Source organism: Phaenicophaeus curvirostris, chromosome Z (assembly GCF_032191515.1).
Source record: "Phaenicophaeus curvirostris isolate KB17595 chromosome Z, BPBGC_Pcur_1.0, whole genome shotgun sequence".
Classification (NCBI taxonomy): domain Eukaryota; kingdom Metazoa; phylum Chordata; class Aves; order Cuculiformes; family Cuculidae; genus Phaenicophaeus; species Phaenicophaeus curvirostris.
In genome coordinates this window covers 41,439,051-41,465,251 of record NC_091431.1, presented here as the reverse complement: position 1 = coordinate 41,465,251, position 26,201 = coordinate 41,439,051, and the positions used below count along the sequence as shown (strand labels likewise).

The 26,201-nt window shown below is 36.7% G+C and overlaps 1 protein-coding gene across 10 annotated transcripts in view; it reads right to left on the bottom strand.

Annotated features, from left to right (window-relative positions):
• The window catches only part of BNC2 (basonuclin zinc finger protein 2), a 327,495-nt gene that overhangs the window by 227,289 nt on the left and 74,005 nt on the right, over nucleotides 1-26,201 (bottom strand). For 9 of the 10 annotated variants that reach the window (XR_011339367.1, XR_011339368.1, XR_011339369.1 and 6 more), the window contains exon 2: nucleotides 4,746-4,946. Coding sequence is in view for 7 of the 10 variants with exons in the window: in XM_069879960.1 (XP_069736061.1) it covers nucleotides 4,746-4,946 (201 nt within the window). In the remaining 3 variants the exon portion in view is untranslated. Of the gene's footprint in view, nucleotides 1-4,745; nucleotides 4,947-5,709; nucleotides 5,734-26,201 lie in introns of those variants that run through there. The other variant, XM_069879962.1, reaches the window with a different exon arrangement.

The window sequence follows — 26,201 nt, the reverse complement described above, 5'->3', positions numbered from 1 at the left end:
ATTAAATAAAATTATTACGTTTCCTCATGCACTCTGACAAAGGCAATTGTTGACCACCGACTACAAAATGCATTTTACCAGTGTTAACATTCCTCTCAAAATGGTTATAATAAATCAGTGTATGGAATTGTAGCCTGTTGATTAATTAAGTTTGAACTATTTTTGCCTGTATACCTATATTAAAAGAATATTTATATGATATAGTAAAACACTTAATTACTTAATAAATGTTAAAATTGCATACAACCTCTACAACCAGCAACACAGGAACATTTAAAAAGCTTTCACCTTCAATCCATTAGACATTACATTGCAGCCCTATTTTTAAATGCTGGTTCAATAAAGAGTTTATGTGCCTATGTCTACATCAATGTTAGGAACTATCAGACTGAAGAGTACAAGTACAGCTCAGAATAAGCAGTGCATGTTGTATACAGTTTATTATTTCTAGCAATATTAATGTATACTCCATATATTGTAAGTATTAGTTATTTTTCCTTGAAATAAGCACACATCTATGCAAGGAAAAAAACCACTGAATTTACTGTACCATATCTCTCGTGAACAGACGCGTCTATATTAATATACTTCATTGATTTAATTTTTAGTTTTCTGGCTTCCCGTTCACCTATCTAGAAGTGATTTCTCTGGTGATAACTAACACATCATGCTAATGAGAGAATCTAATGTACAATAGAGAAATGTCACTACTAATAATATTTGCATGAAGTTAAATAAAGCAACTGTAAGAGAATGTCAGACAGTTGTTCTTTAATAAGATAGAGTTACACAATGAAATTATGTTGTTAATTTTGTTACATCATTGAGTGAATCCTAAATTACTATATAATGACGCACAGATCCATTTATAATTCTGATATACTGCTTTTTCACTCTCACGTTTCAAAAAAAAAGCTCTGGAAAGGCTATTACCTTTTTATCTGAAACAGATTAAACATACTTCTACTTAACAAAATGGTACATGGCTCTGGCATTTTGTGTCACTGTGGGTTACAGCCATTTCTTTTACAGTCTCATTTCTGAAATTACTTAAAAGTATTTTAGAACATAACAGCTCTCAAGGTAACTGGATGAAGAAAAATGACATTTCTTATTCTGACAAATGGACAAAACATTTATGAAAGCAGACAATCACAAAAGCCTGCTTTTTTTATCAATTAAATCCAGACCTTCTTCTCTGTTGTTAACAACTCCTTCCTAGAACTAGAATGGGCAGTGGGTGCCCTGGACTTAACCAGATGAGCATGGAAGAGAAGCCAAGGGTTTCTGCTCATTCTCGACCTGTCACTGATCAAAGTGACCCAAAGAAGCACTGCTTTTTAAAAGTTAAGATTTATGCCCTTTGAGGTTATCAGACATTCTTCTGTATACAGAATGGGATCACCCCTTTCAAGTGAATCACACACTTTAACATGGACAAAAGGTACATAGGCACAACAATGCAGTCAAGTGGCCATGTCATAAACTTCTCACAGGTAATTTCGGGGACTATTCCTTTCCTCGTCTCACTCCACCAAAATCTAAATTTGCTTTGCAATGTGAAGATGCAATTTTCTTACGCTCCTATTCTCTAAGAAAATAATACAAAAATAAATACCATCATACTTGCCATTAGTAGCTCAAACCTGTACAATCAATTCTATTTTCTTCAAGACACCTACAGCTCCTTGCCATAACGAAAAAGGTTTTCATGTTATTCTGAGAAAAGTTATTCATTCCTATAGTATGCAACTAGCAGTGCAGCATGAATTGAGAGGCAAGAAGAGGGAGGGAATGCAAGGTTTTGTTTTGTTCTAAATCATTCTTCTTGCCATGCTCCAATCTATGTACTAAAAACCTTCTTGAGATTCAGTTACAACTCCAAGGAAAAGTGATAGGGCTTAGGGCTTGTTTACATCTAAAAACATGCGGAAAACCAGCAGTATATTTAGAAATTGAAAAATTAAATGTCTCTGGTATTACTATGTAGAACTGGAAAAGTTTCATTAAACTGTTCTTTCAAACCATGCCAAACTTTGCTTGCAAGTTATGTACATTTCATAACTTCATGTTATTTGTACTCATGAAAACATTTTTTCTTAAAGCATAGGAAATATTTTTTAAATACTTACATTTCCAGAAGGCAGATTGAAAATAATTAAATCACAAATGGACGAAAATATGTAACAGAAAATAATATTCAAAATTTTAGTGATTTAGAGAGAAATATTGGCAGTTCGACAGAAATTTGCAACTGCAACATGCAGTCTGTGCTTATAGTCTGTGTGAGCTAATAAGTTGTAACAGCCTTAATAAATCAGAAATACAAGAGAAAATATTATCCTTAAAGGGGAGAGAAATGCGTTTAGCAAAACAACTTCTCCTCCTCTTAAAAGCATAATGGAAGCATACTTGGACTGAATATGTTTAGCACATGATAAACAAACAAAATAGAACAAGGCGATTAACAGTATGTGAACACATTAAATACAGACTTTTAAGAAATAAATCTGTTTGATATTATCACCTTTGCAGTGGTACTCTGTGTGTGTATTCCAATTGAAAGATACACACTGATGCAGCATCTACCACACATTTAGTCATTTACTACATTACTTCTCTCGTTCTATGCAGAATACAACATGACAAACACATGTTCAATAATAAACAAAATCCAGTTAATACTCAAGAATTAGCACATTTAAAATACTATTTAGAAAAAGAAAAAAAATACTAAATAGCTCAGCTTGCATGCATAAATGTTTGGTTTGTCCTAATGAGCTAGCTCTCTCAAATTATTTGACCCCCTTTCACACTGTGATGCTCTTTTATTTAGTTTTGTCTCCTTTCTTTGTCAGTGTTGAACACTTTCTGGTATCCCAGAGACCACACAGGCTAAATCTGTTCAAAAAGGTCTAATACTAAACATGCAATCTAATACTATCTATGTGGTTCAATCGTCATTTATCAATTGATCGTTATCTGGATCTAGTTACATTAACTCTTTTGTGGAAGAAATGGAAAGAACCTTTCCCCTACCCAAAAATTTTATCTTGCTTCTTAATGAAAGGATACAACAGGTAATTTGAATAACTGCTTTCCATGCAATTGCTCAATAAATATCACCAAATATGTTATGTGTCACAGACGTGCATACAGCTGATAAGGCTTACAAGCAGTGCAGTAGCAGTTCACACTTCCTAGTGTTTTTTGAAATGTGCATCTCTACCAGGAAATGAACTTTTTTACTTTCAAGAATAGAAAATTGAACAGAGTTGCTTATTTGCTTTATGTTGATTACATTCTATACCAGCATACTGTATCAGCAGTAATCAGGGTCCCTCTACAGGATATATCAAAATACTCCTTATTCAAATGCCTTCATCCTGTCCTGAGCAAACTGCTTAAACTATTGTCCACAGACAACCACTATTGGTTATTAACTATCTGGTTTGGATTTTTTCTTGGCTTTAAAGTTTTTTTTTTTTAATTACATTACCATTTTATGGCCAGTATTCAGGCATGCTTTGTCACTGCAAACTATAAAAACCTAATTACTTTCCCTCTCTTTCCTTACAGTACAACACTTCTTAGGCAAATAAGTTCATTCATCTCCTGTCCAACATTAAATAATAGTCTAATATTAATATACAAATCATTTACTAACTCCTTTTTTTGGCTAACACAAAATTTCAATTATTATCAGTCAGTATCAGACCACAACTGGAAACTAGTTTTCAGAAAGCCAAACAGTCCTCTGGTAGGGAGTCACCCTGTTAAAAACCTCGAGGTTGAACTTCCCTCCCCTGCTTGAGCCCCGTCCAAGCTAAAAGTTTCTCCCTTTGTTTTTTTTTTTCTTTTTTTTTTTTTTTACGATTTTTTCCTTCTTCTCCCCCACCACCGCCCCCCCTTTCTCTTCACCCAGAAGAGCCAAGCAATTGTGCAAGATTAGCTACAACACACAGGGTGCGTATCACCGAGTGCATGGCACAGAGACACTGGCTCCTGTGATTAATTATCAGTTATTACTGGCCTTGCAGTAACATTTTCACTTTCCCGTCAGAACCGGCATACCAAGCTGCCTTAAACGCGGCCCCTGGTGAAGGAGCAGCTCTGGGGAGGACGCCAAAGCACAGCTCGGCGGAGACAGGGGGAGAGAAAGAGGGAACGAACGGGGAGAGGGACCCGAGGGCTGAAACTGTCTCCTCTCACGACCCCCAGCTCCGTGCTGGCAGCAGCTCCACCAGGACGGCTCGCCGCTCCTTCCCTCTGAATAAAACTGTGTTCTACCACATGAAGTCAATTACGCTGCTTTGAGGGGGCCCCCTAAATTTAGTATTAGTTTGATTTGGGGGCTTATGTAGGCAGGCAGAAAGAAAGGAGTTTTGCTGGGATAGCAGATACTTGTATTTATGGGACAGGGGGAGAGCAAGGGGAAAAAGACTTAAACAAACCAAAAGCAAACAAAGAAAAACAGTCATACGATGAGCAAAGCCCAATTTGGAAACTTTAAAACAAATGCTTTCCTTTTACTTAGAGCTTTAATATTTTTTTTCTTCTTTTAAAAAGGAGCCCTTAGGGAAGCAATGAAGTAACCATGCACATTCCAATGACATAGTTATGACAGTTCAGAGGCTAACTATGTAGTGATGAATGAAACAAAAATGAAACATGGAAAGAGAAAAGGGGTGGGGGGGGGGAGAGCACAAAAATGCCATGTTTTAAAATAAACAAAAGTAACATACCTGTTGGGACATTCTGAATAAGAGGTTAGTGTCAGTGTTCTGCCATGTCCCCATGAAACCAGAGTCGGTCGCTGCCGTTCTTGTTCCGAACTGCATGGAGTTGTCAGTGCAGGAGTCTCTTAAAGTCAAGTCTCTTGCCCTCTTTCGCTCTCTGTGTCTCTGTGTGTGTCTGTCTCTCACATCCACTTCTGCCTCTTCTGACTGAAAAGTGAAGGTGGATTTTTTTGAGCCTCTTGGCAGCCAGTAGCAGGAGTGTAGTACAGTTAAGAAGCTAGCTGCACTGTGCGTTTCATTTGGGAAGGGGGGATTCAGGGGAGAGGGTCAGAGCTTCTTTCGCACCTTCAGCACAGATACCCCTATCATTTATGCATAGATTGTGACTCCCCAAGCTCGCCTTTGCTCAGTTTAACAGCTGCCTGTCAGGTGTGCATGCAGCACTAAGGAGACCCAACCATCAGCTTCAAACTCTCAGCCACTGGATGTCATTGGATAGCAGAGCAAAGAGTCAACTGCACTGCTCCACTGTCAGGCACCAAATGACATCCTGCACTAACCCTTCAGTCTACAGATACACAGATACACACACACGCACATTCTCTAAGTAGCACAATGATCAGAGTGAATTGGGAGAAAGAAAAGGCTGTGGCCCTTTCCCTGTCTATCTGTTTTTCCTCAACAATGCTGTCAAGTACAGCATGTAATATCTGACACTTCCCTACCTCACAGGATTAGCAAACAAAAAAAAAAAAAAACCAAGAAAGAAAAAAACAAAAAAGAGAGAAAGAGAGAAAAAAAAAGAAAAGACAAGAAAAAGGAAAAAGCAAGTAAGCAAGCAATTACTTCTAAATGCAGTCAATACTCACTTAGAAGTAAAACACAAAAGTTAGCCTGGTTATTTTTTATTAAATATTAGTCAGATAAGCATTGTGGGGTAGTCAGTTCCTATCCTAAATAAAACTCTTACCAAAGAGGGGAAAAAAAGACATGATCCAGCTCCTTTTGAAATAAAACCAGAAAGTCACATGCACATTTCATCTTTCACACCCCTCTCCCCCTTTGCCCGCTGCTTAGTGTCTTAAGCAGCACTACAAGCAAGAAAGAATGTAAAAATGAAGAAGCTAGCCCTTCTTTCCCCTCCCCTAGAAGATCAAAAGTAGTTTTTTATTTTGTTTTGCTTTGTTTTAAGTAGCTGGTTGAAGCAGATACAATACACCTTTCAAATCGTAAAGAACAAAGAAATTAATCACAGCAGAAAAGAAAGCAGTCCCACACAGTTAAAAAGTAACGCAGAAGATATAATATTTTTCCTTTCAGATCTCCTGTACATAAGGTACAGTACTATATACCAAGATAAATTACACTACTACAATACTGGTTTTAATTACAATGGCTTTTTTAAGTGAATCTTATTTGAAAATTTTCTTACCCACTTCATCCTTTACATACAGACAAAAAATCATAAGTCTGCAAACAAAATTCATAAATATAAAACAAAATTCATACAGTCTCATAAAAAATTGGCCAGAGTATTAAAGAAAAAAAAAAAGAAACCTATCTTTTTCCAACATAAGGAACATTCATCTTCTAATAAAATCTACAAATCTAGGAGGACAAATGTACCACTCACTGCTTTTTTCTTAACTCAGGAATAACAATAAACCTCACTCTCTGAAACAACAAAAGAAACAGAAGAGAGCTTCAGTGGCAGCTCTGTGTCATTAGCGTGCAATGAGAAAAGATGAGGAGATGTACACTATGTTGACACAAATGTGCCTTCCCCTCTAGACCCTACATCTCTTGAAAGCTTTTCTGTTAAACTTTCCTCCAGTTCAGCACCATTAAGTACAAAAAAAAAGTCTCAAAAGCAGCAAATTCAATATCCAAGAAGAAACAAGCAAGAACCCCAAGAACTGTTGCCTTAAAATATATTAAGTCCACCTGTGGTCAATAAAAATATCGTCTACTGGGGAGGGGAGAATGACACTTGGGAGTCGATTGCGCCAACAGTGGCTGTACCTTTACAGCTAGCTATTAGCCCCTCAAACTCCTTCTAAAATTTGCCAGCCTCTTAATTTCTGAAGTGGCACTCAGTGCCTCAGTCAAGCTGCATGCTCAGCTCCTGACCTTCCCACTAATGGCTGTTATTTGTGGGAGGCTTAAGGACACTGTCAATACCAAGCTTCCTCCTCTTCGTTCTGCATCTCTTGCGTGCTCTCACTCGCTGTCTTTATCTCCACCTCTTACACCCCCCTCCCCATTCTTTTTTCCTGTCCTGCAGTCCTCTCCTCTCCCAGATACTAAAAAAAACACCCGCACATACACATAAGCATGCATACACGCACGCGCGTGCACACACACACAAAATCAACTGGCATGCAGCAGCAAGCACCTGCAGTAATAGACTCTTTTATTAAAACTGTTATTCTGCAAGACTTGAAATTCCCGGTAGACCGGGCCATGTCAAAGCCGATATAATTAACTAGAGGCTCAGCAACGGATCAATTACCAGACAAGCAAGTGATAGTGAAATCAATGAAAGATCATCAGCCACATTATCAGTGTTGCAACTCATTAGGGTAAAACTGAGAAATGTGCTCAAAGCGAGCCCAAGCAAGGTGGCATTACAAAACAAAGGGCTAATTTGGAGACCCTGCTGTGAACAATCTGTAACAGAATTAGCCTTTTTTTCCTCTAAACTGCAGAGCTCAGTAACTAAATGTGACAGACTGAGAGAAGCAGTTTATTAAGACACCAACTCCAAGTTTATTTAGTTCATAAACTCTCTCCTAGAAAATCAATACAGTCTGTACAGGGTTATTAGGCTGACTAGCTAATACATCCAAATCTGGTCTTCCCAAGCAGGAATCTTGGCCAGAATACTACAACCTTACATGAAACCTAAGCACATTCAGATCACTGTATCAAAGAAGGACTATCATTTAATTGTCAAATGTGTGACTTCAACATCAGAGCTTCAGAACATTTTAAAATAAGAAACATTCCCATCACCACCACCCAGCTAACTGACATGACAGAAAATAAACAAAATTTGGTCTGCTAGTTCCAGTTCAGCTCAGGTCATCCTAAAATTTATGGCGCTTAAGTATCATCTTGTCTGGCACAATTATACCAGCATGTAAAACCAAGAAAGCAGATACTTACTGAATTTCAAACAGAGACATGAAGAGTAGTAGTCACTAAGGAGATAAAAGTAATAATTGCAGGAAAAATCCAACAGAAGTACACCTCCTACAGTAGCAGATTAAGTCTCCTCTAACTGTACTGCAATGGCGGGGGGTGGGGGGCAGGTAGGGGAGAGAAAGTAAAGATCAAAACCAAAAATGACATGAAATTTAGCAAGAAGAGTGGTAATCAGATTCCAGGCTCAGAAGCTAGTACTGCCCTTTGTAATCTATTGCCCTCTGCTTATTGCTAGAAGTCCTTTCGGAGGCAGAAATATTCATCAAATCATCTATGGGAAGCACATTAACTACTTGTTAGTATCTAAGTTTGGCACAAACTGAGTAGAACTATATTTTTTCTCTCTCCTTTGGCTAACTCGTATCAGAATCAGAAACAGTATAGACAAGGTAAAGGCTCTAGCAGCATTTAGAACAAATCCTTATCAAGTATTAAAAGAAAAATCTCATTTTCAATAGGTTTTTAATCAGGAATATGTTCAGCAAGTATTTTACTGCTATCCAATGGCATTTGTGTGGAAAGATAAAAGGATCTGTGAAATCGTTTTACGTTTTCAACTCCTGGGAATACCTGGGTGCTGAATAGAAGAGGTGGCTACAGAATCCAGGTTCTAATAGAAGTTAAAACAGAGTATAGTTGCAGCTGTCTGCTTGAGTTTTTTGAGAATTTTACATGCTTTGTGAACTGTGTGTGAAGTTAACAGTTTTTTCATCTTTTCATTTTAACTAATTACTTATTATCAAAGGCAAATTACATTATATGTGGGGCTTTGTGAAGCTTTTTAAAATAAAACACTGTTGATTTCGTCTCTTCTCTTAACAGTACTGATAAAGAAATGCACCATATGGCAAAAAAGGATAGGAAAGGTGATTACAGAAAGCCCAAGTGATGCTAATAAGAAAATCTAACCAGCAGAGTGTTATATATAATGTAAACATATTTTTCCTAAATTCCATTGTTCTGTTCATTTAAGTGTTAATTATTTCAGTCAAAGGGTTAATGCAAATAATTCAAAATGATTAAACATTGAAAAAATATTTTCTTCTTTTTGTTCCAATTATTCTGTATTATTAATTAAGCTGTTAAAACATGCAACAGTTACTATCTTTTTAATGTTCAATAATATGTAAACTCTTTAAAGAGATTTTTGTTCCATGTCTCTGCTTTAGATATTAATCAAGAAAATAATTACAGAGGAATTTAGCAAAAAAATCTACATGCATATAACTATGTACTGTACATGTACGTTCAACAAGGTCCAATTAGTTGGAAAGAATTTGCATTTCAGTTAGTATGAGCTAACAAGACTGTAGGGAGACAATGCAATTCTACTAGCAGGGCAAGAAAGAATGGTGTTTTTCTGTAAGCATTAATTCCCATAACTGATCATTTTAAAATGTTACTGATCTTTACAGTATTTGTTTTTCAAACATCTAGGAGTTCAGTATAAATGTTTATATTAACATCACATGCAGCAGTGTCCCCAAGACTACTCCTGGGGAAAAAAACAGATAAAACAGTGAGCACAGATTTACTATTTCTGTTGATTTATGTTTCTATTTAATGATAACTATCAATTAGTTATTATAAAGAAGCATTCCTTACATTTGGTGTTCATTCACAGGATAAGGTACTGGAAAAAGATTCAGAAAATCTTTGTCGTTTTATGCAAGTGTTCCAATTTTCAATAATAATGAAATATACATGACATACACAGTTGCTGATCTCCTATCTGTATATATAGTTTTCCTAAATCTCCGTAGTCTCGACTGACTTACTGGATGGTACCTGTAATTCCCAGAGTTCATTTTGCTACAGATGTTAACAGTTTCTGTAATTCGTAATGACAGTAAACTGGCCTTTGCTCTTCCTTTATTCACTATTCATTTCTAGGCTTGGTTAAGTAGATAGCTGTGTTAAAGATCAGTGGTTTTTCATGTGACACATTCTGGTATTCATCTAATAGCTCATCAGGACAAAACTGTCCCTGTTCTTGCCAAAATAATGAAAATTGTCCTAAACATCGCATGACAATCAGCCCTTGCTTGTGTTGAAATAACCAAGCTTATATAATTGAGTTGTTCTGAAGACATTTTGTAACTGAGCATTCCATACTGCCTCAAAAATCTATGTATTTCACCAAGTAAGAGAGAATTCTTCTATTTGTCATTGCAGTAACGTGTGAGCAGAGACTGTAATGATCATGCTTACACTTTATATATGGATAGCAACAAAGTTGTGGATTGTGTCCTATCCAGAATATAATCTCATACTTGAAAATTATGCAAAGGCATCTTGATGGTCATATTCAGAGAGGTGGCGATTCTGCTGTGGAAATGTCATTATCATCACCTTCTCCCTAAGAATTATATAAGGGACTCACTCTGCAACATCTGTTAGACTCTATGAAATGTTAACAGATGTCTAAAATTAAAAAGAGGGGGAGGGGATTAATAAAGAAAACCTCCTCTGAACAGATAACCCACCCAAATTTCCATACCCTAAAGAAAAAAAAATTGGCAGCACTGTATTCTCTCTAAAACCTGTCATCTTTTCTTTGTGAAACAATTTTTGTTTGAGTTTTAATAGGTAACTTCTGACTTATAACCAAAATGCATAGGACTGGTTATGTCATCATGCAACAATGAGACTGAATACTTTTTAGCCCCGTATTCTAAATGTCCTTGCTGAGTCCTTCTCTATCTTACCAACAGTGTAGTGGATTTAGGAATTTGTGTTTCACTTTTATGTGTGTCACTAATTCACACAGATTCTGGAAGTGTCCATATCTTTACTTTACATGTAATTTTGTTTATGGGTTTTCGGGTTTTTTTTAAGGAAGAATTTTTAGGTCAAAAGCGCTCAGCACCTCCAGAGAACTGAAGCACTGGAGAACTTTTTAGCATCAGTGAAGTTTTCACTTAAAATGAAAAATCATACTTTAAAATCCTAGCCTACTCTAAGTTGCTCTTTATTGTTTTTAAGACAGATATCTAATTTATTTCCCACTACACATTAGGTGATGTGACAGAGACCTTATCCACAAAAAAACCTTTTTATTATGACTCTGAAAGTGTATGTTTCTGTTATGAAAGCTTCAGTTCCCAAGCTGTCACACTTCAACTGATTCTAATCACATCTTTGCTAAATTAACTATCAACATGACATACTACAAAACCCTTACAGGGACTGCTGTGGACACAACGCTAGCAAAAAGTAAGTTGAAAACTGTTACCTATTGCCTTGAAGATAAAAACATCATCAGATATCATCAGGCTTTTAGTTACTCTGCCAGGATGTTCTAACAAGTCACAGAAACAAAAGAAGGGTCAAATATAAAACAAGTATGCACATCGACAAGAAAATGACATCCATATATGCTGTCTTTCAGTATCTAACATGACCACAGTGTGAATGTTAGCAGAGATGCCCCATTGCAGGTTTGGGGGATGAAAATGAACATGAACATGGAGAATATTACTCAAATTAGAGGGAAGTTCTTGTCAGCAGTAGGTGATGAATAATACATACTTCTCTTGTTTTGCTTTTGTTGTGGGTTTTTTTGTTATTTAAACAAGCCAGTACTGAGAGTTCAGGTCACCTGAAGCTCCTTTCTACAGGGGAAATCACATCTATATTTCTTGATATACTTCGTAATGGAGATATGTCAAGTATGCTAATTTGCCTGCTCAACAACAGAGGAGTACAGGTGAAGCAGAGAGAATCAAAAGTATCATGATTACAGTGGATACACATACATGAATGACAAAACGCAGGTGAAATTGAGGATGCAGAAGGTTATAAAAACAAGCAACTTGATAAAAAAACCTGTAAAACTACACAACCTAATGCCAAGCAATAGCAGTTTGTTGATTGTGCCCATTAAATTTTCCTAGTAATTACTTGCTCTTCTCAAGGTATTGTACACATCAGCATGGCACTTAACTAGCAATAACTACTACATGTATGTGGATAATACACTAAACTGAAGACGTTTATGCATGAGAAGAATTTTACATGCCCAGCAAAAATTTGGTGCAAACCTCTTTAGTTTGCAGACAGGTAAATAGGGCAGGTCGTTCTGCACATGTGGCTCAGTTTGTCGTACAGTCTTCATGTTGTATCTGTTTCTGTGTTAGTGTCCAAGAGACAAGGTCCAAAAGACTTTGATTTTAACTGTGTATCTAATTAAATGTCTGTATGGCCCACCACTGAAACAATAGTGGGATTCAGACATTCTATTTTGCTTTACAAGGAATTAAGAAGGACAGAAGGCATCTGACTTGCCATATAACATTGGAAGATGTATAACACAAAAATAAATGTGTTTCATTTGTAAAATAAAATAGTCCAAAACCCATCATGTTTACTGAGATGTAGATTCAGTATTCAACAGCAACTGTTGAAATAACAGTGCATCAACTCTACTTATGTAAGTCATCAAGAAAGATAATTCAAATACTTCGCTATCAACTCCCTAACATTTACACATGTTTACATGCACAGATTATTACTACAATATTAGACAGGTGTACCATAATATTTCAGCATCTTTCAGTTCTTGATTGCCTGGGGTTAATCAACATTTATATTAATATACTACTAAACTCATCAAGTTTTGCTGTTCTTTTTTGAAAAACATCCTAAAACTGTGGAAATTGTCTGCTGGACACTGGTTTAATACAAGACCTTTACAAAACAATTTATCCTCTGGCAGTTAATTACATTATTCTCATCCTTTTAGTAAAGTGTCTCCATAACAAGCAAAGTGTTTGGTCCCACAACAGCCTAAAGGATTTAAGTACAGGCTAAGCTTATTATCTAATTATTCAATAATATAATCTGTTGTGCCATTTCCTAGTAACAATTATTTGGTGTCTAAAACATAAGTCTGTCATAATTAAATAACTAAACTGACCTAAAAAATCCTGGTAGCTTATAGATCAGCTGAATTTTAGATGGCTGAAAAGACACTTCTTGCACAAATGCAAGACTCCACTAAGAGCAGCTATGTTTTTCTAATTACTGATGCAGTCTCAGTACACAGAATTGCCTGAACTGCCCGGTGTCCTACTAGCTCTCTGGACAATTAGGAAAAGCTGCATTAGCAAGAACTCTGCAGTCTGTCTCACTTCTCTCTGGAGGACCAGGGAAATGATGAGCTCTATCACCTGGCCAGCAGTAGCAGCAGCCACAAAGTCACCTCAGGGACTTGGACAAAGAGATTCATCTGCAGCCTTGGCAGCAATGAAAGTATGCCTTCCTAACAGACAGTCACACGACCACACACTGGCATGAAGTCCTTTCATTTGGAGCTGTTGTCTAAGTGACCTGTCATAGAGTATCATAAAGCAGCGTTAATACTGTGGGCCAAAATGAGATTGATCTTTGAGCTTTGTGGTCTCCTGTTGACAACAGTGCATTATAAAACCAATACTAAATACTTTATAAACAGGTCTCCCTCCAGTGTATTAGAAGAACAGTGCATATTTCATGCCTTATATTTAGATAGCCACATATCCATCAGACAATTAAATAATTTATAAGATACTCAGAAGTGCAATAATACTCAATAAACTTTTAAATACTTACAAGCTACTATTTTGTTTGAAAACATAAAAAAAAATACCTGCTCACCAGCTAAGTACAGAGCACCAGTAAAATTCAATGTTTGTGACATCTTTTCATCCTCATGGAACACAAACAAATCCAGCTCTCAGTTAAAAAAAGGACACTTAATAATTTTAAAAATGTTTTGTATTTCCTACAACATTACTTTCATTACTCCACGTTTCAGCTTTCAGCTTGCTCTGCTTGGCATCAGACTCCTTTTTTGTCCTTTTGTATACTCTGGCCAATATGGCTGCAAGAACCTTCTCCTCTGCAATGCCTGCCATCTGGAACCACCCTGCTGCATTTCTATCCCTTGTTCTCTGTCTATTTTCAGCTTTCATCTGGAAACAATATGTCTCTGTTCTCATATCTATGTCTCTTAACTTCTAGTGAAAAGGAAAAAACTTTTTAATTTTATTAACTCTGTACAGTGTTTTGTAGATAAAGTTTGTGTGAAAGATATTATACAAAGGCATTTCTATATTAAATCACAAGATTGCGGGGGGACAGAGTTTACAATAAAAAGCAATCTAAAAAAGCTTCCTATTCTGTTAAATTTAATATTCAAGACAATAGTTTTAACAAGTGACTTCAACATAAAACGAAGAAAATATTCTTAATATTAGTAATTCTTTCACACTTTCAGGACAAAAATAATGAGTTGGCCTGCTTTGAGAAATTGTGGAAAAAATGCATCTGAGAATGTTCAGCACATTTGGAAGAAAATCAGGATCTGTACTTTTCTTTTTCATCCCACAGAAAAGATGTTCTCTGTGTGGGTACTATAGTAGATGAAAAGGCACTAACTGCATATAAACACTGAAAGAGCATTTCTATGATATTTGCATACCGGTTACGCCAACAATACAGGAGTTACAAACAGGTTGAGCACCTATACCGATAAGACATTATAGGGCTAATAAGCTTGTTATTTCCTTGGTACATCTTCAAAACACCAAAATTCTCTTTATGAAGAGGCTGAAATTTGCTTGTGTAATACTGTCCAAATTTCTGTTAAAATGAAACTCAGAAGCAGAATTTCATATTATCTAAGCCTGTCTGAGCTGGATGTTTATAAATTTATTTTAACTCACTTTAAAAACTGAAATTTCTCTCACTGGGAGTAGTTCCCAAACCACCACAGGCGTGGACCTTTGTATAGTATTGCGGATGCCATGGTTTCACAGACAAGCCACATTAATACAGGATAGCAAGTATCTGGAACCCACAGCTGCGTGCTTTAGCCCCAAAGCACCCACAAGTCTATGCCAATTCAAACCCCTGTTCCCAACCCACAAATGAACCACACTGGTTTTCTTTAGGAGCCAGACCTGAAATTGAAGCTTTCGTGTTTTCTCCATTTACACAACTGAAGAGAAAATGGGAGTGTTGAGGGGAAAGGGACAACTCTGTTCTAAAGGAAAATCACAATGGACAATCCCTGCCTTGCCTTTCACGTATGTCCTACTCGGGTTGAGTTAATCTACAGGGACCTTAAAAGTGCTATTTAAAGACTAAACTAGATTTTCTTTTTACAGTAATTGCAACAGACTTAGAAGGCTGGCACCACAGAAGCATCTACAAGTCTATCTGTAATTGAAAGACCAAGGACTTGGGTGGTGAGGTCAGAGGAGTGTTCAAGGATGGGAGAAAGAGGGACTGAAGGCTATTCCAGATAACAGTGTTGTTGCACAAGCCCTCATATATAGGACAGTCCTCTGTCCTTTGGCCTGCATCTAAAAGGCACAGAGGCAGTTTTAACCACCACTTTGCAAGGAAGCCCTGTGCTATCCCTTCAATAGAGCTAGTACCTTTATTACACAGACAATGGGTAAGAATTAATGTGTACTCTCCCTTACTAAAATACCTTGCATCCTCTGCGGCACAATCCTTAGACCTTTCTGAACCCAGACAAGGAAAGGCAGATACTTCCAGGTTACTTTAACCTGATTTTTTTAGGATCCCCCACTCTATACTAATGGTTCCTGAAACAAAAGGATATTCCTGATATTCCTTTTTATTGCTGGGATGTGGATGTTTTAGCCTTTTAAATGTACTGTATATCAAACAGAAGCTTCAGCTGTTAGACGTAAACATTTTACCACCTGAGTTTAAAATACTTTTCTTACTACTTTTAATCTAAAACCAAATTTACAAGTTCCTGCGGGGTACATAAATGTCCCTTCAAAAACTTCTAAAAGACAGCTTTTTTTCTTCATGCCAAACACATCTTCAAAATATAGCAAGGCTCAATAACAGCAGGGACTGATAGTCCCCGAAACAAGACTGTTATCTGGAAAATATGAAGAAAGTAGATTGATATCAACTGATTTCTCCCAAAGCTGTCTGAAGGGATATGAAGAAAGCTCTCCCTCGCAGAGCATTTATCCTCATTCTTGCATATGCTCTGAAGGAGGAGGAAGACCCAGAGCAGGAAAATGTGACAACATGGCTGAGTATCAACAATACCCACCAAGCTCCCTGAGGATGCCAGCAGTTAGACTCCCTTTCCAAACACCAATCTCTCTGTTTCAGTTTCCACTAAGATTAGCAAAACTGAACAGCAAAAAAAGTAACCATTAGAAGTATTAGTTTAGGTTTAATCATTTGGTTGTATGTTAAAGACAACTACAAAGACAGCCATTACAGTGCAGGATAGTTCTGTTACAATAAATCTCCATTCTCTTTCAACTCATTTCCAGGATATCTGTGAACATGTTAAAAGTCAATTGTAAGAAAAATGGGAAGGATTTTTGTAGCTGGGAAATAACCTGGGAGAATGTCAGTAGCCTATGGCCCCATTGTCCAAAGCTGCTAAACAAAAAGCTTCCAGATTTTGTTTGCTGATGAGGTACTGAGTAAGCATTTCTTCAAAGGTGATACACAGATCAACAAGTTTCAAATAGCACAAAAGCATTCCACTCTCCACTCCAATGTTAAAAGAGCAAGCTAAAGCAAAACCTGGTAAGTATCTACAAAGACTTTTAATGTCCTGAAAATACAATATTCTCTTGTCACTCTGAAGGTGTGTTAGAAGCACCTTAAGTGAAACTGTAAGAAAGGAAGGCAGATCCTGTTTTGCTTAAAAGATGAAATTTGCCTTAGGAGAACAGTTACATGGAGGGAGAAATTCTGGCTTAAAAATACTCAAAATTGCCTGTTTTCTCTTTTGCTAGAAAACTGATCCACTAGGACTGAGCCTTCTAGGGAAGAATAATCTCAGTGAGTTATAAATCAAAGACTAAAAGAGTAAAACAACGCAGAAATTCTAACAATGAAAACTTTTTCTATGCTTTCTCCTTACATACAAGATTAATACAAGAAGAATTGAAAAACACTAAAAACTTACCAAGCCTAGCAAAATCAGGGCACAAGTAGGTTTATTTGCTTTTCAAGTCACTTTTCAAAAGGAATACAGTATAAGCTTCAATGTAAACACATGGAAAACTATACAGTGTCATACACTTGACTTAACAGAAGAGCTAACTGTGCAAAGGTAATTGCAGTGAAAAGAACATCTACAAAGTATCAAAGAAAACATCAGCTGTTTCCTGCCAAATAATGTAGGGTTCTTAAGAAAATAATCATTTTTCTAAAAATTCTTTATCCTTGAACTCTCAGTTTCTATATTGCTATGAACACTTCTACAATCACAGCATAAAAATCATCCCGTGTCTACAGAGGAAATGGGAATAAATTTCTGCACTTGTCTCAATCAATGACTTACCATTATGTTTTATACTGGAATTTTTGTAATTCTATGTACTTGAATTGACTTTTTGTTTCTCTGTTTTCCTAACACATTTGTTATTTTAGAGAATAATTAAAATCCTTAAGCACTCATTCAGAAGTGTTATACTTTCCATCCTTTCTCTCTTTTGAACCCTGTCATGACAATTTTACTTACTGTCATGAACAGATCATGTTCAAAAAATGATAAAGCAATGTTTCAGTATCTTTACATGTTATGTTGAATTCACTTCAAGTTTATTTCTGGCCTTTAATAAACAAGAAAGCGTCACTCTTACCTGGCAAGTTGGGACCCTACACTTGTGTATATATGCACAGCAGCTGATTTTGACAAGCTATGAAGCACCAGATGCTTTGTTTTTGAGATCAGAACCAAACCCACAAAATAAATCTTTCTCAGAAGCTGAGATATTTTCAGTTTACACTTAATTTATCTTGGGATTATTAACACAAAAACTGAGAGACAGCTTCATTGCTGTGAGCTGTATCCTATTTGTATTAAAACAAAGTCTAAGACACTTAAAACGAAGTTCAGCTGATTTCCTTGCTCCAGCTGTGCTGGGTGCTGTACAAACAAAAGGAAGACAGAGTTCCTGTCTATAAAGGTTTATAGCCTGAATAATCAAGAGAGGCAAACGATAGACGAAAGGAAATTTCTCATTTTGATTTTTACTATTGCAGAACTGATACATACAGCTGGAATTTTAGAGTACTTCACACCCATAGCTCATGCCAGATTTCCAAAGAGCCAAGAATAGCAGGTATCAAAATAAAAATTGAAAAGAGAGCTACTGGCATGACACTTCACCAAAGCTTTAAAATGAATTAAATGTAGAGTTTGTAGTTTGGCCACAAATGAAACAATACTACTGAAAAATATTGCAAAAGCTTTACAAAACATTGTAAAAATACTGTGGGTTTCTCCCTGGCTTCCCCACGCCCCAAATATACTCACATTCTTCTGCCACTTCAAATACTGATTTCATTCAGTGTCTCTTATGACTCACTAAATTCAAGACATGCACTTTCTATCACAACACAGAGAGAGCAATGATAACATCACTGAAATTGCTGTCAGGTTGTCCTCCTAATCCTTAAATGTGACTTGATCACTGCAGGTTAAGTACATGATTTGAGAGCCCTACAGTTTTGTTGCTGTTTGTTTCACACAGGATCATCAAAATTCACTAATTCTGTACTAAGTGAAACAGAATCACAGAATAATTTAGTTTGGAAAAGGCCTTTAGGATCATAAAGTCCAACTGTAAACCTAACATTGGCAAGTCTGCCACTAAACCATGGCCTTAAGTGCCACATTTACATGTCCTTAAATACCTCCAGGGATAGTGACTCAATGGCTTCCACGGGTAGACTCTTCTAAAGTTTGATAACCCTTTCAGTGAAAAAAATGTTCTTAATATCCAATCTAAACCTCCCCAGTTATAACTCGAGGCCATTTCCTTTTGTTGTACCACTTGCTATGTGGGAGAAGTGATGAGTATTCACTTCACTACAACCTCCTGTCAGGTAGTTGTAGAGAGCAACAAGGTCTCCCTAAAACTCCTTCATTCCACAACAAACAACTTCAACCACTTCTCGTAAGACTTGTTGTCCAGCCCCTTAACCAGTTACATCGCTATTTTTTGCACACGCTCCAGCACCTCAGTTGTAGTGAGTGGCCCAAAACCCAACACGTGCTTCTTATGTGTTACCTCACCCTCCATGCGTTGAGTACATGGGAACAATTACTTCCCTAATCCTAATATCTACACTGTTTCTGATACAAGCCAGGATGCTATTGGCCTTCTTGACCACCTAGGCACACTTGATAAAGGAAAAGCTTATGTCTTAACACTAGAAACTGAGAGTTACAGTTCATTCACATAGCTGCCCCCTTCTGAAAACAATTTTTGAATACATTTTGTTAGAACCTGAAAAGCTTGTTTCTAGTGAATTTCAATACACATCTGATTTACAAATTCCAGTAAAAATGTTCCACAGCTGGCAGAATAAATTACAATAATAAATCATTATTAAATAACTGTAAATCTTTAGAATGACATAACGTCTAATAAAAAATACGCATGCAAAAGTGAATATTTGTGGAGAAACGTTCTTCATGTAGTGGAAAACAAATTACAAAATTTACCAACCTGGCAGTACAGTATAATTCAATGAGTAAACGGTGGAATAAAATTCGCATAAATAGTGCTTAATCTACTGCGATTTCATAGTAACAACTGCATCTCAACAAATTGCATGGTAGAGGGTGATGGCGAAAGTACTATATTTCAGGGGGGGTTATATTAGTCATTCACATATCTGATAGAAAACTCCCACTTTTGCAATGCATCATCAGAGCAGAACATTTACTTTCCAAATACCATGGAAACATTGATAACTGTACCTCTGGAGTCTAAAAAAATAGAAAATGTTTCAGGATTATTTTGAAAAAGCCAGCCACAAACAAAACCAACAACAACAGCAACAAAATCCTAAAACACAGCACCAAAAAGCCCCAAATCCTTTCATTTTAACCTATGTTCCCTCCAATGTGCAGTAGACAGACATTTACAGTAATCCATTACTGCAGAAATCAGTTGAAGAGCTACGTAATCGTTCCAAAACTTCCCATGCCTTATTTAGCTCTTCCAGGACTTCATTTGTCAAAGTGCAGACACAGTGCTGATGTCGCATCCAATGGCACATTTCTATAGTCAAGATGAGCAGCAGCACCGCAACAGGCCCAGGAGTACATCACTGCTGAGTATGATTGCTTCCACTGCCTCTTGGGATGGGTAAATTATTAACTGACACTTTCACAAGTGAGGAACTGTCTAAGATAAACCCATTAAAACTGTTAGCATACAGAACACTTCACAGTCCCAGTTTGTTAAATCTTTGTCAAAGTCATCATTTGGCCAAGCTCTTTAAATATACATACATTTTGATACATTGATCTATTTATAAAACTATCAATTATGAAAATATCTTCTACCTTCCCTTGTCTCATTCTTCTTTGGCTGAACTAAGTCAACCTTGCAGTTAAAGGATGGCTGCTAAGGAGTAAATTATAAAAAAGGAATGACAAAAGCTTATCAAAGATAGAAACATATTAAGCACTGTGATTCACCTGATTAAATGAATTGACAAAATTCACTACAAAGACATGATAAGTAAGTAATGCAGGAAGACCTCACCACGACCAACAAGTCAGTACAAAGTGGAAACGGTGACACAACATCAGATGGTGATAGTTGCTGAAAAAGTTAGCAGCTCAGATATAAAAAACACTATTAACTCAAAAAAGAACAATAATATTTTCCGTGCATATTTTAAAAAGTTTCTCAGATGAAGTAACAAGCAGATATGTGCAAAGCCAAAAAAATCTGTTGATACCGCATACACTTTTCTTCTTATCTTTATGAACACTAAAGAGAATCATGATATTAAGATCTGAAGTAGCTGACTCTTAAAAAAAAGACAATTACAATTACTTCCCTATTATTTGTACTCTGGTTCATATTTTACGTTAATCCAAAGAAACAGACAAACAAGTAACACCCAACTACCCTACTGCCCCACTACATTAAAAAAAAAAAATCGATGAATCACATAGGAAGCAAAACTGCAAAACTCTTTAAGTAGCAAGTTTCTGCTTCATCCACATGCAGAGTTGCCACAGGCACTCCCTCTTACGCGAGCACGAAAGAAAAGCCATGCTTTAACTCCAATCCAACCACACTTGCCATAACACGATCATGAAACTGCACGCAATTAAAATGGTTTGTAGATGGTGAGAACACGCCTGAACATTATGGGTATGCATCAAAGCAACAGAAAAATTTTCAGTGAGGTACGTTTTCTAGTGGATTAAGAAACCAAGAAATAAAGTGCCATACTCTAATCCAAGCCAATTTAATAGCACATCATACAAACTCTTCAGAGAGAAAAATACACAATCTCTCCTACAGGGGTTCATTTTTGGGGAACCTCATCTAATGCTTACAGGCACTGATTTACTGTTCCAGTTGACTTTTGTCACAGTTGTGAATGGTCAGAGTAATCAGTGCCTGACAGATCCTAAATCAGGAAATCAAATTTACAAATAATTTCTGAGGATGTAACTTTAAACTGTGTACAAAGTGGGGATCATGCTTCAGCTACCTAGAAGGGATACAGCAAATATTTACATTTAAAAATTACTTATATGAAAATTACTTGTGCAAGTGTCAAATAGTATTTAAGAATATTGAGTGTTTTACCCTACAAGAAGTACAGCCGGTTTGTAACACCAAATTAACAGAAATATTCAAAGGCATTACTCCAGTATCTGCCTGTGTAAGTCTGTCTGTATGTACATGTATCTAAGTGTGTGTGTACACATGTACCTATATAGCATCACCCAATGTTTACACAAACACAGTCACTACTGTTAGAACTTCTCTTTTCCAGCCAAAAGGGAGTGCCTTTATTTCATTAACTGGAATTCACCCTGAAGCTCAGAAGGAATTTTGAGGGGGCAGGACAACAGTTTGCACTCGTCATTTTACCCACACTGTTCTATATTCTCTGTTATAATTTGAGATAGGTAACTGAATTACAGGCTTACAGGTATTCTGATGATCTTAAAAAAAAACAAGTGTAGTCCAAAGTATGACATTATGGCACAGATACGCACCTCACTTTAGCACAAAATAATCTGATTGTGATTTCTTCCATGCACCTCATGCCTTACTTAACAAAAGCATTGATTTACTTCTCTATCTTACTTTCAGCTTTATAGTCCGTATTCATATGCAGAATCCATAGTCCCAAGACTATTTCATTCAAATCTTTCTAACAGCACTGCTTGTATGTGCCCCTAATAATATGTGATGTCTATGACGCCTACTGCTACAGCACTTTCCTCCAAAAGTTCCTCTGCCTGCAGCAGCAGCTTTGAGAAATGCTGTTCTACTAACCTATGGACCAAAACATACAATGCATTTTTTCTGTGAATTCGTAATTGCTGATCTTCACAAACCATGAGTGTCATGTCAAGATTTATTATATGACTTACATTGTGACATGAAACCTCAGGGAGCAAATAGTAAGCAATGCATTTTAAATTTCTGCAACAAAGTGTTCTCCCTTATTGGGAATTCAGCTGGTACATATTTTCATGTATTACATACCACACATATGATCACACGTAACAACAAAGCAGCAGCATAATGACTCAGGTGCATGTACATGAAAACAAGAACATCACATTTAGTCTTTCAGAGGAAATACCCAAATGTTAATATTTCACTGTGAGAAGTTACAGCAGGAAAGACCCTGAAGAATTATTTCCTCTGAAAATTGATGTTCCAGTTTTAAAAAAGGTCTGTATGCATTGACAGAGAGCCTCCTCCAACTTTGAAAGGTCCTGGGTTTGACTCCTGAGGCTTGCAATGAGTAGCACAACGGCCATAACTAACAGCCCAGGGCACAAGGACAGGCAGCCTCTTTCTTTTAAAACAGAGATAAAGAGAAATTATCAAAAAAGGCTATGTTCTTCATCAGACCAGCTGGCATGGAAGAACTGGCCATAATTTATGCACGTGAGGCATTTAGCTTTCTCAAGGGGTAGAAACGGATCCTTACAGTATGGCAAGAATTAGAAGCTTACAAAGAAGAGCAAGAGCCTAAGTTTGGAGTAAGGAGCTATGCAAGGAAAGTGAAAGTCAGTAACATATGAGAATGTATTTCTTTGAATGAAAATAAACATCTACCTGCAGAAAACAAGAGGGGGTACGTGTTTCAATCTCCATATGTACAAACTACGTGTTACAGACAATTTCACCGATGCCAGAAAGCAGGATTCCAGAGGAAGTTGCTCTGAACATCCAGAATTGCAAATGTACTATTGAACAAAGCACCTGGCAGAGCAATCATGGTAACTTAGGATATGGAAGCACAGGAGGCAGTGCTGGGTTTACTGTAAGTAAGAGCAACATGCTGAGAAAAAAATGCTTTGTACTGTCTCAACTACCACACAGCTGACTGCACAGCAAATAGAGAAGTAATTTCCTACTAGATTTGTATTTCTACACATTATATCTTAACACCTTCTACTACGCAAATGCAAGAGACTCCTTTGGAAGACCTGTGACAAAGAATGACAAGAAAAAGTAACAAAAGCCTATTTTTTTTTTTTTAGTATTAATTTGAGTTACAGAGTATGTAATTGGCATTAAAATACGCCTTGCTCCTGACTAAAAGTTAAAATTCACTCTCTTCCCACCCACACAAAATAATTTTGTTTAGAGACCTTCATTTCTTTTGGCCTTAGCCCATATGAGGGGTGTGGATGCAGCCAGTGCCAGTAATTGCTTCCATACAATACAAATGTTTGAAAATATTTTGCATACATGTTGTGATTATGTATGACATATATTTTATTTAAAACTCCAATGCAGACTTTATATTTGCCTACAGAAAACAAAAACACAGCACCAAATGTTCCTGTAATATACCTAGGAGAACTAAATCAGTTTTATTTTCAGTTAATACCCTATGAACTCTTAGCCTCTCAACATTTGTTTTTTCCATTGAAAACAAAACTATGTACAATGAGGTAAAGCTATGGGAACAATGTACAAAAGTTTGATTGCATATACATTCGCATAGCACATGAAACTGGACAGTTGGGCAAATAGCTGTGTTTTTGCTATTATTATACATATGTTAGCTGCTGGCAGAAATAATGATCCCTATTCTGAATTAAAAAAAAATCTGCAAAAACCTTATTCCCACATATACACATAGCTAGTCAAACCCTTAATTTTACAGGCATTAGACTATTCAGATATAGTTTTCGACAATTTAGGCTTTTGAGGGGGAATTTTAACAGTTAGAACGTTTCCTTTTGTAGGTGCAATACTATCCATGTCTCAAATCCCTAATCAAATCCTCTACATATCTAATAATATATTCATTTACTAGAAACATACTTCTAGGCTGTTGATTTAGGTTTTTTTTAAAAACAGCCAGTTTTAATCTGCAACCTTAGCAAATGATTGTATGCTGCATAGTCTATTGTCTAAATAATAAAAGCTTCAAATTTCTTTCAGCTGAAGTAATAAAAAACTAAATTAATACATCATACAGCAGTCTTTTCATGATATTCTCAAATTTTTTTGTAGTCTAAACTTAGTTAAGTAGGTTGGCAATGCTTCATTTACCTGCAGATTCAGCTTTTTCACCCTGTACTCTCCACTGCATGGTTGCCATTCTCTCCTCCTCTCCTGTCTACCTTGGAGAAGCCTCCACTTGTGCCTCAAAGGCCAGTTGCAGGAATACACTGAAAACACACCCCATCTAAAGTCACACTGATTTGGTACCGCAGGTAAAGCACAGACATGGGTATACAGCAATAAAGGAGTTTGTTTTAAGGAGTATATCTCAGATTCTTCCTTCCCTGATCATCTTCTCTCCACAACCTTTTCCACTCTAACTGCTCTGTAGTCAATTCTCTATAAGAGAGGAAGTCTTAAGTCCTGATCACTAAACACACAATTCCACCTGATTGCTCTGCTTCGATTTATCGAATGCTAATACTTACACATAATCTGCTGCCTGTTCTGATAAAAAGAGCTGACATGGGTCATGGCAAATCACTATTCTATTACAATCATGATGAACACTGTTCCCTCAGCCCTTTCCAAATAATAATTATTTCTGTCATTCATACAAACCAACATAAGCTTGAATCTGTCATAGACACACATGTTTAGTCCCTCTTTTAACTTCCACACAACCACTCTCGAAAGACCAAGCAGAACACCTGCTTTTGCCATTGAATATTGTCTGTTCAGATTCTTCAGTTCCTTAAATCTGGATTAACACACAGAAGACTACTCTCACTTTACTGAGGTTCACTTATTCGTACCCTAATTTTGTAAACATTTGCGCAGAACTTGCAGATTTATTACAACTATGTCATACACCTTTCTTCACTATGGGTCTTCATTTCAAGTATTACAACAAAATTACTTTTGCCTTAAAAACTGCCTCTTTGCAAAGGCTAAAGACTTTCTCATATAAACATATTCTGATGTAACGCAGAGTTATTAAAAGACATTCTGAAGTTACATTACCGTAAAGAAACTCTAGTTACACTAAATTGAACAAAAAGTATCACATTGCTATTTTTTATAGCAAGGCTTCATTGAAATTGTAGCTATGCCATTCCACTCAATAGTGTCCAACCATGCTAATTCTCTGGGAACACATGTATTATCACCTAACAGATGGTTGTGAAATGTGACTTTCCGAAGGAATTATCGCTTCTCTTTCTTCTTTGCTCTAGATGGAGTCATAACATAAAAAAAAAAAAGTTGCAGATTCCCAGTGAAGGAGATGAGTCCTTGACACTCGCTCTTAAGAGCAGCTGCTCCCAGTAGGCAGTCAAAGAACCTATTTATCCTACTTACATTCACTTTTTACAAGACCATAGTGTATGTATTCCAAGAGAAATCCACTCATTTAACTACTACAAATATCACGTTGAAGTGCTTCAGATTATGATTGGCATGAGCTATCTCCTGGGCTGCAGAGAAGGACATATTTTTATGCAGGTGCTAGATTATTACATGTAACTTCAATCTAGTAGCAAAATTCTGCTTCAAATATATTCCTGTTGAACACAGTGTGTCAGCAGAACCCTCCTGACAAGTACTGGAAGTGAGCATATTACAATGTTACCTGGTATCACCTGATCCATAGGGCCAACTACTAAACCTAAGTGACTATCAACGGTTGCCAAAGGCAAGTGATGGTTTTTGTGTTTTCTTTCACATTTGATTGGTAATGCCAGTGTTAATTACAGCTGAAATTCTAATGTTCCAGTCAGCTATCTGTATC